Source organism: Larus michahellis, chromosome 2 (genome assembly GCF_964199755.1).
Source record: "Larus michahellis chromosome 2, bLarMic1.1, whole genome shotgun sequence".
Classification (NCBI taxonomy): Eukaryota; Metazoa; Chordata; class Aves; order Charadriiformes; family Laridae; genus Larus; species Larus michahellis.
Genome location: NC_133897.1, coordinates 23,229,135 through 23,243,096, shown reverse-complemented (window position 1 = coordinate 23,243,096; position 13,962 = coordinate 23,229,135). Strand labels below are relative to the sequence as shown.

The 13,962-nt window shown below is 41.4% G+C and overlaps 1 protein-coding gene across 2 annotated transcripts; it reads right to left on the bottom strand.

Moving 5' to 3' along the window:
• Positions 1 to 262: 262 nt before the first annotated feature.
• Positions 263 to 12,905, bottom strand: HACD1 (3-hydroxyacyl-CoA dehydratase 1). Of its 2 annotated transcripts, none has more exons than XM_074574541.1 (7): positions 12,620 to 12,905; positions 8,625 to 8,742; positions 7,365 to 7,383; positions 7,195 to 7,283; positions 4,391 to 4,512; positions 1,960 to 2,138; positions 263 to 477 (listed from the first exon to the last, which is right to left on the bottom strand). In XM_074574541.1, exons 1-7 carry the CDS (start codon positions 12,745 to 12,747, stop codon positions 395 to 397), a joined length of 738 nt encoding a protein of 245 aa, XP_074430642.1. In that variant the 5' UTR covers positions 12,748 to 12,905; the 3' UTR covers positions 263 to 394. The 2 variants fall into 2 exon arrangements, with proteins under 2 accessions (XP_074430642.1, XP_074430643.1); XM_074574542.1 differs by having other exon boundaries at positions 7,195 to 7,277.
• Positions 12,906 to 13,962: the final 1,057 nt, after the last annotated feature.

Sequence of the window (13,962 nt, the reverse complement as noted above, 5' to 3'; positions counted from 1 at the left end):
TTATGCTCTGTTTTCCAGAAGACTCACTTTCAGTACAACTTATCAGCTCTCCTTCTGATCTTGATGATGACTACAGATCATAACAGAACTTTCAGAGTAGAAAGCACAGTAGTCAGCTATTCCAATTCTTATAGCTATTTGCAAACCTACTGAAAATAAGAAAATAATTTGTCTGAAGAAACGAACAATTAAAAATTAAAGTGAAACCAAGGATTAAAAGGTGAGTCTGAAGATATATTAAACGTAAAAATAATACAGTCCATGCTATTTTATGCACAGTTGTTTATTCTTGTTCCATGTTTTAAAACTTGGACTCAGAAAAATCACAGGAAGTTTTGGTTTTTTACCCTTTTTTTTTTTTTCCATTAAAAGCACCATAGTTACACGGCTTGATTCAATCGTCCTTTTCCACAATCACTTCTCCATGAAGCACCCTTCTTCTCTGCCGCAGCATGTGGAAGTAGAGTTGTGGAAATACTTGAGCAAAGCATAAAAGAAAGCAAATTAGATTAAAAAATTCAACAGATCGCATAACGGAAAAATACAATGTCGCAGAATGATGAACTGAGGGAAAACTATGGCACACAGCACTAGAGCTGGTTAAGGTAAATAACCGGAAGTCATGAACATTGCAATGAATTACAGAACAATAATTACTTGAAAGCCAGACACAGTTCCCTGAACATACACCCTGTGCTCAAGGAACTTCCCTCCAACAGTCTCTTTGTATAAACAGGACTTAACCATGTGCCGGCAGTGCCTGAAGTCCTCAAATCTGTGCTAAGGTAAGCATGTTTGAATTAAGACTTTGAGGAGGATACAAATTTACCCTACTTATTCGAGTCTGAAGTGAGGAGCTCCCTCTCTCCTGATGCTCTGTAATCTATTATACTACTGTCCTGCTTGATACATTTGATCCTTATATTTAATGGATAGAAAATCGGATTTATTCCTGAAGCATTATGCTATATAAACAATTGTAAAACTGTTAGTAAGTTCTGATAGCATTTTTTACTCGTATAAATCTCTCACTGGCCTTCATGATTTCTTGTGACAAAAAAATTCACAGTGTGTGTACATACTGTGAAAGTCCCCGTTTAAGGCCAACTTCTTAAACAAACACCTTTTATGGATGCAGATCACAGACCCTTTTAACTTCAGTTTTCCTGCTTCTCAATGCCTCTCCCTAATCTCTTGCCTCGTTTCTAGCCTCATTGTGCAATTACCTAAAATATTCTAGTCGCCTAGTTTGGTCTAGCACCATTCATGGTGCTATATCTGAATCAGATTGCTTTCTCCTTGTCTATGCTGCTTAGGTACCAGTGGAAATAACACTGGAAGTGAAAGACAGATAGTCTCTAATTTTAGCTGTGCTTAGCCAATTGGTCTATGGCTTCTGGTATCCAGAAGTACAGGGACAATTTCATTAAACCAGGGACTGAAGTATGTTCAGAGAGGTTTGGGGAGTGGATTATGGTGAAAACAAAATCTTGGAGAATATTGCTTCAAGTTTTTCCCGAGCATGCTCAAATGGTGTTTCTCAGAGGTGACACGTAAATGGATATTAATAGCAATAAAAGCAAAGCAAAGCAAATCTCTGGCATAACTTGCAGGACAATTTTTCAGCTATTGTTTCAAAGTGGCAGGGGCACTAGAAATTCTCAGCGACACAGCTGCAGACATTTCTATGTCTAAGCGAAAAGTTTTTTTACTTTGTCCAAGTCTTAGAAATGTTTTTAGCATTTTCACTGAAATTTTTAAGACAGCTTATGCTCCGAGGCAGATAACAGGATGGAAAATTTCAGTCTAACCAACTAAAGCACAGCAAAGCTTGGAACAACGGAAAGCAGGCTTTTATAGGAGAAAGCGTGCAGCAGATTTAACCACAGGCAGTGTCTCCAGCATTGCTGATAATTGATTATCATGTTGTTAGCATCACTACAGTTAAGTAATACTTACATGGCACATAGGAGAACATGACAATAATAAGGAAGTAATAGTAGTCAAAGGAGACATTATATTTGTTGGGAAGTCTCAGTGAAAACATTCCTGTTTTCTTCACATAGGGTAAAGCAGCATATATGGTTAGCAGTTCACCTGCAACTCCAGCAGGATACAAAATGATAAAAAAGTTGTATCTGCATTAAAAGAAAAACCCTTGTGAGAAACCTCCCATGAATTTTAAATTTCCTTTTGTTATTATTAGTGGCACAGCAATGTATTACAGTAGTTCCTGAACCAAAATCAAGGACCACATCCTGACTTGGTACAGAATACCAGTTTCAGTTACTTTGGATAGCGTTGCTTAGATTTACAGAGAATGCATTCCTCAGTCCTTTTATTTAAAAACAGTGAAGTATCAGAATGTTTGTATGTCTTTTTAATACTAGTTAAAAAAATCTGCAGATTTGTAGTCTACACTAATGACTTTTTTTTAATTTACTGATCTTGCTCCTGTTGTCACCGACAGGATTCAGACCAGGACTGGATCCCAAATTCAGATGATCCTATGTATCTTTGTCACAGTGCACACACACTGGGTCAACTCTATGTATTATGATTTCTTAGAAGATGATGAAAACATTGAGAAACATCAGACACCTGTTTTGTCCACTGCCACATGGGAAATTCAAATACTACTACATTTACCGCTAACGGAAATGGAAATAAAAAATAAAATAAAATAAAATGAGAGTGCAGAAACTCATCAGATTCATTTTAAAACAGGAAGATGTTCAAATAAAAGGTGAAGAAAATGTGGTTTGAATGCCATAGGCAGTGACAAAATGAAAAACGTAATCAATAGCATTTGTGCTGTCCTTACTCATAGTGTAGCATGGAGAAGCAGTTTCTCTTAAGGAACAGCTCTCAAGTTCACACAGGGAACAGCAATGAGAGCTGTTGCACAGAGAGAAAGGTACAGTGTGCACTCCGTGACCAAAAGAGATGAGATCCAAAACTGTAGCAACCAAACATGAAACTGTCCTAGGAGCAGATGCACTTAAAGGACTCACAGGTCACAGAACAGATTAAGGGAGGTATAAGAAGGAACTGATGCCATTCCCTACACAGTTTGTCACTATGCAGTGAGAAAAAAATAAAAAACAAAAATTCTGAACTAAAATTTAGAGCATACCTATTCCATTAGCCATGGACAGACAAAACTTTTACAATTATAAGCTAAAGATCAGCCATTTCCAGCTCCCTTGGAGTACTGAATTTATGCCCAGTTGTGCTGTTTGATTATCCATAAATCTCAATTGGATATTTTGGACTCTATGAAAAGATAATACACTTTCAAATGTTTTGTTTATAGTATACTTCACCATATATCTCTGCTGTGAGAACATCTGTTTTCCCTATTGTCTATTACAAGAAAACAAAAATTCTGTCATTCGAGACACACTGACTCAATGGCAAAAAGTGTATCTGTCAATGTGGTACTTTATGAATGCATTTCTCTTTCTGAAGTCTAAATAAAAATTTATTAATGAAACCAGACCTGATTAAGTTTGCCATTTAGTGCTTAAACATAACCAAGCCTACCACTTTAGCTATTAGCAAAAAGATAAGGTATTATAAGAATGGACATACATATCAGACATATCAAAGAAGTGCATTAGAAGCATCAGAACCGCGTTATCTATAAAACAAAAATAAAGGAAAATAAACACACTCTTTTAAATAAGAGTCACCTGTGCTGAATGTAGGTTACGTATTTTCCTTCTAACAGTGTAAGTCTGTCTGCCTTACATGTATTTTTCAAATAATGACTACAGAGAATACTATTCTTCCAGTTAGTCTCCTGATAAACATGCAGTCTCTCTAATATGTGATCTAGTGGCCAAACTTAAGTATACTTCAAAATCAAAGTAGTTTTGATATGGAACACACTTTTTATGTGGGCTAAACTAAGTCAATATGTAGCTTCACTACATGGATATAACCTTAAAAAAGCTCTGATAAAGCAGAACTTCTCACCAAGTAGTAATATGCACACAACAACTCCCACCTTTTCAAAGACCTGAAATCCACACAGATTAGCACAGGTGCTTAATTGCGGGCATTGTACTCAAAAGCATTTTAAGGAGTCATACTGTAAGTTAAAAGATGACTCCAAAGATAAAGAAAAAAAATTAAAGTAAACGAACGCGGTGTTCAAACCATGAGACACAGAAAGCAAAGAACAAACCACACCCCAAAATCTCAGCTAAAATATTTTTAACATTTTAAACCAAGTAACAAGGATCCCAAGTACAGAAAGCAACTGACTTGCACTCTGCTGACACATAACCAAAGCTCAAACATCTGCTCTCCTGTGTGTTAGCTCAGCATGCGTGAAACTAACATGCACAGAACCATGAGAAACTGAAGTGCAAGACGTCTCCACCTGGCCCATTTAATGAAGTATGGCAAATGGTTGAGCAGGTTGAATGTGTAGAAGGAATATCGAGTAATCTCTGTCACAGTCCATACGACCAGAAAAAGAATAACGCTCTCCTCATTCTGGATCTGCAGAAGTATAAAGAACCAACACTTTCTTCATCCTTAAGCTTCTTTTCTGTGCAAACTGCAACAGACTTCTGTTTAAGATATATGGAACAGAACTAACATCTTGTAAAGAAAGAAAATTTTGGCATAAAAGTGATATGCTGAAACCATTACCATGTACAGTTCTTTATTGTATGTATTTACTAACAAACAGACATTTTGCAAACTGAGCAATCTTTATCCATTATTCAAATATCAAAATATAAACCCCTATAATTAAGCTTATTCCTCCTCGTTACTTCCTACCTGCATTTTCACTATGCTATCTAACTGTCTCCCTCTTTTTATTTGTGGTTGATTTACTTGTTTATTTTCTTACTCCTCAAAACATTAAGAAGAAAACAATGCTACAGAAAATACGTTCCTTTCATAATCAGTTTTTTCCCATTCTGCATTTCACTACTCTGTCTCTTAGACTTTCTCTTACATTTTATCTTGCTTCTTCCTCACCATATAATGCACGTCTCCATGAAACTTTAGACAAAAGGAACTGCTTAGTATAATCTACTAACTGGAACTTGGTGACAGAAGATCAAATTTAGCAGACTTCAGGGAGCTGTAAGATAGTTAAGGAGCTGGAACACTGATGGATCACTAAATGAAGAGTAGTTGGTAGATGAGGAGCTCTGGGTAAACTCACTCACCAGTCCCATTTAAGGTTTAAGTTCTGAGTCATTAAACTGCCTCATCAGTAGGTAGCACACCTCTCTGCTGTTTCAAAACATCAGTTCTTTTTCACTCTAAGTGAACAAATAAACAGAAGTCCCCAAATACAAAGGCGGCACATGGGGATCTATTACAAACACTACCTTCTGAGAAGAAGAATTACACGCAAGTAATTTTCTTTTCTTTAAAAGGGGAGGAATTTTGTAATACACTTCCATGCCTGAAGGCTGAAAAGCTCCAGGGATGTCTGTGAAATAAAATAAAGTAACACAAGTTTTGTTAAAATTACAAAAAAGGGAAATGATTCTTTTAAATAAAATGCAACATGGTGACAAAGCTTAATACATCTCAAAGATGCTGCAAATGCACAACTCCATCAAAAGTCAAGAACTGTAAGCCCTCATCATCTCGTAAAATCACGCCCTCAATGTGTCAGTCAAAAAGGTGCACTTTTAGTGAAAGGATCTCACCAACATCACAAAAGAAAAGGAGATATAAAAATACTGCCAAGCTCACAAACAGATAGCAACAACTGAAGTGCAAAGACATCCAAACAAATAAGTAAAGCAAAAGACAGAATTAGGCTGTTCTGAGCCTCATGCAATTGGAGACAAACATTGATAACCCAAACTTGGATTCATGTCACAGTGCTAAATCCAAGCAGAAGAGCTTTAAATAAGTATGCAGAGAATTCCTATCTGTTGCCTTGCAAATCTCCAGTCAAGTAGAGAGATCTGGGTCTGGCTATTATCACTAACAAGCCTCTCACCACCTAAAGTGACCCTGAACATTCATGCCTGCTAAGCAATAACAGCGTGAAATACAATCAGACATACATTCAGATGTATTTTTTCTTGGACACAGCTTGACCTACTGTACTGAAGATAGAGGAAACAAATGAAATGACTGGATATGCTAAAGATTTAATCCACTGCAGATAATAACAAAATGGCAAAATGCAGGGCTATATTCCAGCATTCATGTAAACATTCAATACAAAAACATGTTAATCTTTGAAACGTTTTCCCTTAAGGCACACACAAAAACACTTAACTTACCAAAAAAAAAAAAAAGCTATGAAAAGCCTATTCCATGTTAGGAAAAGCAACAGTAAAGGAAAAGACGAAGTCCCCAGTGAACTGAAACAAAGAGATTTGAAAACTGAGGCAGGTGCTATGATATCCCATCAACAGAAAGGCATATGCCATCTGCTGGTGAGACAGTTTAATGGCTCAGCTTTTTAAGTAAAGAAATTCAGGAGAACAGACTCAAAATCTATCACTTAATTCTTTCATGCCCTTCACAGAAAGCAGACCTCAGAAACTGAACTGAATGTCCTATCTACTAGCTGTAAGCAGTCTGCTTGCTTCATTCTGCTAGCAAATCACTAGACTTACAAAAACCACCTCCATCCAGGCAAATAAACTATTATCATTTATACAGGACCTTAAGCATCACTGTGGCATGCTGGATGTCTTGATATATTTTTAATGAAAACAATGCAGTATGCATGCCATCAAATATTAACATTACCATAACATTAAAATCTTGACAAGGTTCCTAAAATAAATTACAAAATCACAACCATGTTTATGCAGGTAAATTCAATTCAAGACATATTTTCATTTAGATTAATTCAGTAAATGCTAATTTAAGTTTTTGAAAGGGAATCGGTAACACTGTGGTAGATTTGCTGATAAATAGTAGCAGTAATCATTGATCTCACTCAGGCAGACCACAGCCGGCACGATGCCTAGGACAGGGCTGAATCACAGTTAAGACCCAGACCTGGTCTCCTGGGTAGAAGCACATATAAATTCCATCCTGTAACCCCAACTTCCAAAATCACACTCAAGTATGTAAGTATTCTCTGGAGGAATGTAATTCATTTTTAAACTGGCCGTCCTGGTGAAGTGAGAACTGTATTAATAGCTTCTCCTCAAAAACAATCAAAACGCGACTTGCTCACGCACATACCTGTTTTATACTATGTGCAATGAACCACACCATGAAGATTCTTGAACTCACTTGGACCCCAGTCACAAGCACAGATGTGCGAACTATTCCTTAAAAAGAGAAACATGTTATCTCTGTTCCATAATTCCTGTTTTAATTAGTTACAAGAGAAACTAGAACAAAGAACTCACCAACTGCACAGTGGACTACCTGTAAATAAAAATAAGTTAGAGGTTACTGATGTACAGTATGTTACTCGCTATGCTATAAACATGGCCTTTTGATATTAATATAAACCTAGGCTTAGTTCTGAAGGAGAACTTGCTTTTTGTCTCCAACGAACAGTCTTTAAAAGAAATACACATTAGAGCCCTGGCAACTCATGCTGTGATGGGCTCAGCATCTGATCTGTGCAAACGCACAAAATACATGTATTTTCCTTATTAATTGTATACATTACTTATTTAGATACTCACAAAGCATTTATTTTTTTCAACTAGTAAGCTTCCCTTCCATTACCCTACTGAAAGAAGAATTTTACAGCACCGTGTGGAGGGTGTCATACAAGGGATGCTAAACGCATAGCAATTAGAAAATGTTCTGTATTCATTACGGATTAATAACATTACTATAATTTTGCCAATGACAGCTATGCAGCTTCAGATTTATTGTATTTTCTGGTCAGTAAAGTTTAGCAAATAGAGTGCTTTTCATTACTTTGACAGATTTGAGTTGAATTACTTACTGTCAAAGTTTAATAGCATAAAAGCCTATGCACAGCTGGCCACATGATTTTAGTAGTTGCTTGGACTACAGATGTTATAGGCGGATTGAGAAAAAAAAGTTGAAATGTAGGTAGGCACTCTTTGTTGTGCCTGGGAAAGAACAGTAAGTGCTCGATACACCCAACAGTTTCATTCTAGAGATGTACTGTAAACTGAGACCACGAGTGCATAGTTGGCAAAAGTCATATTATTTAAAGAATACTTTGCACAACTTGCACAGACCCTATTGTAATGGATTAGGTGGGGCCTGTGAGTCAAGTCTGGAAATAAGCAGAACCAGGAAAGGCACAGAAGGATAATGAGTCCGGGACAAGGAATAAAAGGGAAGCTATCATCTCTGGACATGGAGATGAGATATCTACTAAGCTAGAGCGTTGATCTGCTGGCTGGAAAGCCTTCAGAGATTTTGCCTTTTGAGTTAAAAACTCTCAAATCAAAGCAGTTCCCAGACAGTATTTGATTTAAAGAAATATTAGAATTAATTTTGAAAAAATGTGCCCATTTGTCTCAACTAGTCACTCTGCCCCCCAAAAAATCTTCTTTGAATAATAAAGTTAAAAGGACTTTAAGTACTAATATAATATTTTGATAGTACATTCAGGTTAATAAGGTGTTTTGCCTATGATATGCAGCATCCAATAAAGTAAACTAATGTTTAAAATTTACCTCAAGCAAAGCAAATGTCTGGAAAAATTTAAGCGTCTTTTGAACACTTCTGAATAAGCCTCTATGTGTTCCTTTCTGTATATAAAACCGCACCATGGCAATACCTAATACCAGCCACCTACAAAAGAGAGAGAATGGATACATTTCAAATTAGAATTCTAAAAATATCCATCCATGGTAAATAATTTAGTAGAATATTTTCTTCACAGAATATCTTTGCTTCTTCACTTGCCAGTGCTCTTAGAAGATTATTAAAAATATCTTTAGACATAAATATTACATAATGTTATGGAAACATTACACTCTTTTATCTCTTTACTTGGAAAAGGATAGAGAATGACTTGTTTACCTTCAGAGGACTGACCTGAAATGAGGGGACCCCCTCAAAACCATGGGTCCATCAAACTTTTCACTAGCAGTGATTATATATTTTTACTATTAAATCCTCATGGATCTTTACTGTGAATTACTGTTATTTGTAAACACCTGATGAACTCTGCACTGAAGCCACCCTTTTGGGTCAGAGGTCTGTTTAAGTAAAGGACCGGAACATATGCACATCATTTTTACATTTTTCATGGCCCCTCAACTTGTAATTTTCAGAACTGATTAATGATTTGAATGTTTCTGCTTGTGATTATCCAACTGAAGTTACTATTATGATTCAATTTTCAAAAGTGTTGAGAAGTCACCTTTGAAAATCAGAGTCCAAAGTGCTGACAGATGGGTGCTCTATGCGCCTGGCTTCCAGAGGCAGATATATTTAACTAGCACATTTGATGGTGTTGGCTATTTTTTTAATTTTGGGGTTTTTTAAGGAAACCGAGCAATACTACCGACTGATAACCCTTCCAATGCAAAAGAAAGTAAGTAACATTATTTTTTAATCAAACCGGAATTTGACATAAAACTTAAATTGAGATCTTAAATGGAAATTGAGACTGAAAAAAATAAACTTCTAAACTGTGGTGGGTTGATCCCCACCACCCAGCCCAGAGCCTGTACAATAACCCAAGGCATGAGCAACTCCTTCCACATAATTAATCCATGTTTATATAATTGAGGTTTTCAAAATAGCATACTATATGTTCCATCCTTAATGTAGAGTTATGCCACATTCTTAGACTATCGAGGTGCCTTGAAACTCCAGGTTTCAATCCACAAAGACTAGTAAAGTACAAAAATTCTTTAATATAGATTTATAGCATAACCAGAGCTATGGATGGCTATTTTGAGAGTTAAAAATAAAAATACAAAAATTACAATAACTTTAGCTTAACTTCTTGTCTGATGATAGTGGGAACAGTTACTCAGTCCTTTCATTCTACATAAAGCCACAGCAAGCATGCTGTACAGAGACATCAGCTCTGGGTAAGAAGGGCTCAAGTGACAAAGCAGAGGGGTCTGAGAAATACTGAGGCGCAGATTCTGAGAGCATATAAACATTCAAAGAAATATTTATATAAACATTTGGATAAATATTTAACACATCTTCTGTTCTTATACTCTTCCCTAAGCATTGGCTAACATTGGAAACAGGGTACCAGGAAATACTCATCTTTGGTCAGATCAGATATGCTGTAACGGCATGAGAGTCGCATGGATCGTGACAGCTCTCTGTTCACCTCAGATGGCATGTACTTCAGTATCGGCTCCTTAACAACTCTTACACGCGCTCCCTACTGCTACGCAGTCACTTGGCGTGCCCCATTCCAGCACTTCATGACAGCATTTCAAACTCACATAAAGTTAGTCAAGGTTCCCTAAACAGTAGGAAAGATTCCCCTCCTTGATCTCTTCTACTTTAAGCCCATGAATCCGATCTGCTGGAGCTCCAAAATTTGAGCCCACCAGAGCTACTTAGATTTTATAATGGATTTTAAACCTGAGCGCGTTAATTTGAGGTTGTCTCCCACCACTGTGGAAACGACGAATTACTGGAATATCACTGGCAGTCCTTCGCAGTAAAGCTGCCCTGTTCTATAGCGAAGTGTTTGACATGAGAAAAGTGACAGCGAGTTTACATCCAGCTGGCAGCACAAATGGTGACAGCAACAGCTCTGCCCTAGCCCTAGCCTAAGAAGTCATAATACATCTAATCTAACAACGCATTTTCTGCACCTCATTCTGTAACAAAAGGGTTGCAGAGAGAAGTAATCTTGGACTACACTCAGAAGCAAAGACCGCAAATACATTTTTCTTAAATAATTTTTTATTTGGACATGGATTTCTGTAGATAGATTTATGGAGTGGCTGTGACTCTGGATCTCAAGAAAGCCCTTGTATTGAGTATTACAAATCACCAGGAAATGGAAAACACTTTCCATAATAAAGGCAGCATTTCCAGTTGGGACTGTCAGTAAGACTGGGTACTGATCTGCCATTTTAGTCCCTTAAACCTTTGTTAGAAAGAAAGATAAGCTACAATTTTTCAATAGAATGGTGGTTAACAAGCAATTATGTATTAGTTTGTTAAAGCTCTAGGAAGACTTTGCTATATTGCACTGTCTGGACAAATGGACAAATATATTGTTCTTGTTACTTATTTATTCTGTATAGTGCCCCTATTAAGTATTGCTCTATGTCAAATGTGTATATTTCTCTTTCATTCTATCCGTAAAAGCTAATTCCTAAAACTTGTATCTCTGTTTCCACATAAAATATGTAATTTTGCACATCTTAATCCCTTTTGATATTAATGGAAGATGAGAGAGAAGGAAGTGAGAGATACTGAAGCAGCACCTAAGGTCAAAACTAACTATGGTTCGATAATCTTCTACAGACATATAAAAGTCAGTGGCAAGAGTCAGTGTTCATTAGCAAATTCACACATGGAGCACAAGGCTGGGAATTCAACGAGACAACGTTAACCTGCCAGCTAGAAAAAAAATTACATTGAGTAAAAGCCCTTTTCAAAAGTTGCTGCTGCAATATATGAACAGACTTGAATACGTGTTCAAGATCCACAGATGCTAGAGAAGAAAGCCATTACGATCACATTCCTGGCTTCCTGCATGAGTGCTTGAACTCCAGCTTCCACCACAGGGTTATCACCTTTGCTCTACAGGATTCAAATGGCAGAGAGTTCACCCGCTGGTAACCAAGGTAAAATTGTTCTGATGATGAATGTCAGCCTAGAAGTTATGGAATTGTTCGTTCTTAGTTTTCTTTTAAGCATGTGCTAATTAACAGGATTGGGTTTTTTTTTCCCAAGAGTTAGTGAACAGGACAGATTTTGAAGAAGTGTGCGCTTCAAGCACTAACAACACAACCGTGAGCTCTCTTCTGATCTTCTGTTCAAAATAAATACCCACTTTCCTCTCAGCACAGCATCGCAGCGTGGAGCGTTACCTCAGACGAGCCCCTGGGGTTATCACAGCTCCTTCCCCACCCTACCCCCACCCTCTGCCCATCACTAAATGCCCGCTGGGGACCGCGTTCGCCCTGGGACGTGTCTCCCTCGCGGGGAGCCGGTGGCAGCTCAGCTCCCTTCGATCCAGGGGGAATCACGGACCTGAAGGGGCGACCCCGCACAGTAATTCGGGCCGTGACCCAGCCGCAGGCGTCAACCGCCGCCCGGGACAGCTCGCCCCGAGCCGCCAGCGCCCGCAACCGACTCCCCTGGCGGCACCCAGGCCCGCCTTTGCCTCCCCGCGGCCGGCAGCCCCCTCCCGACCAGGCGCGGGGGCCGGCCCGGCGGCGGGACGCGGCCTGCGCGGCACCCCCGCCCGGCATTCCTCCGCCGGCTATACTTAACCTCCGCGGCGGGCTCGGGGTGACGCGCCGGCGGCCGGCAGCGCTGCACCGTATTAGGCAATGCGCGGCAGGCGAGGGCTGCCCTGCACACCCCGGCTCTCGCACCCGGCTGCCCCACGGCTACTCCAGCCCGCCGCGGCCCCGCCACCCCGCCTCGCCCCGGCAGCGCTGCCACCCGGCTGCCGCCGCCCCGCTGAGGCACCGCGCCGCCGGCCCACGGCGTGCCCGCGCCCGCTTACCCCGCCGTCATGGCGACGTTGTAGAAGATGAGCCAGGCCGTGGCCAGGGCGCCCAGCCTCCTCTTCTTGCCGTTCTCCTTCTCCTCCACCGCGCCGTTGCCGCCCCCGTCCTCCTCGCTGGACGCCATGCCTCCCCCCGGCCAGGCGAGAGGCGCACACCCGCGGGGAGGAGGGGCTGCGGCCGCGCTGACAGCCGGACCTCGCGCTGTCTCTCACCCCATCTGTCTTCCCCGAGGGCCGCTGCCCGCCGCCAGCCGCTCACATGGCGCTGCGCGCTCCTCCCTCCGCCTGGCAGGGGCTCCCGGGGGCACGGCAGGGCCTCCGGGGGCGGCGCGGCGCGGCCCCGGGGCGGGCGGGGCGGGGGGCCTAGCGGCGGCCCTCACGAAGGGTCCCTAGGCGGGCGGGGACGCGGTTCCCCTCGTCGACTCTCATGGAGCGTCCCCGGGCGCGCAGGGACGCGGTTACCCCCGGGCGGGGCAGGGCGCGGGGCCTGGGGGCGGCCCTCATGAGGTGTCCCCGGCCGTGGGGGCCCCAGGCGCACAGGCGGCCCCCGCCCCGGCATCACGCCGGTGTCCCCTCCCGCGGCAGGAGGACCCGCTGTGGGTTGGTACCGTGTCTCCAGCCTTGGTGGTGGCCGTCAGGCAAGAGCGGCGGGCATTGCCCGCCCCAACAAAAGTGACAGAAGATACCACGGTTCTTGAAGAACGCAGAACCGCGTGCCTGAGGGTGAACATCTGGGAGTCTGGTCAGAGACCGGCTAGTGGGAATATGCCCAGAGGGTCCCACCTCAGAGGCCCAACAGCCACTGCTGGGGTCGCCCTGGGGAGAGGACACCTTCCCAGCCTGGTAGGTCCCAATAAATACTCCCCTGGATACACATACGGCCCACATCTGAGATGGAGGGGAATTTCTTCCCAGGGCCTGAAGAGGACCCAGCTGGCAAGCTGAAGGGTGGCATTTGAACATGCGTGTTGCCTTGTAGATCTGCCAGCACTGGGAGTGTTGCTGGGGCTCACCATGGAAGTGGGAGCAGCCTTGGTGTGACCTATGCTGGTGTGATGCAGCGGTGGGACAGGATATATCTTTGGAATGCTACTTTTTCAGTCCTAAAAGACTTCAAGAGTCCAAGTCTATCTCCTTTAGGTTGGGGTAGGTCATCTCAGTGTTTAAAACACCTGGATGGTCTCAGTTGGTGGGCCTTCAGGTAAAAGACAAGTAGATGTGCCATATGAGGACTCATTCTCTCTCCCTCTCCTCACCAAAGCACACAGATGTTCAGCTTCCAGCCTCAAAACACACGCCCACTGACAATGGCAAATGTGTAACATGTGCGTGCAAAATGA

Bases quoted from the DNA above. Each gene is read 5' to 3' on its own strand.
- HACD1 (XM_074574541.1), bottom strand. From the start codon at position 12,747: ATGGCGTCCAGCGAGGAGGACGGGGGCGGCAACGGCGCGGTGGAGGAG. The intron at 8,743-12,619 runs GTAAGCGGGCGC...TCTCTTTTGTAG, and splicing joins AACGTCGCCATGACGGCGGG to GTGGCTGGTATTAGGTATTG. The intron at 2,139-4,390 runs GTGGAGACGTCT...CTTTTAATGCAG, and splicing joins TACTTCATTAAATGGGCCAG to ATACAACTTTTTTATCATTT.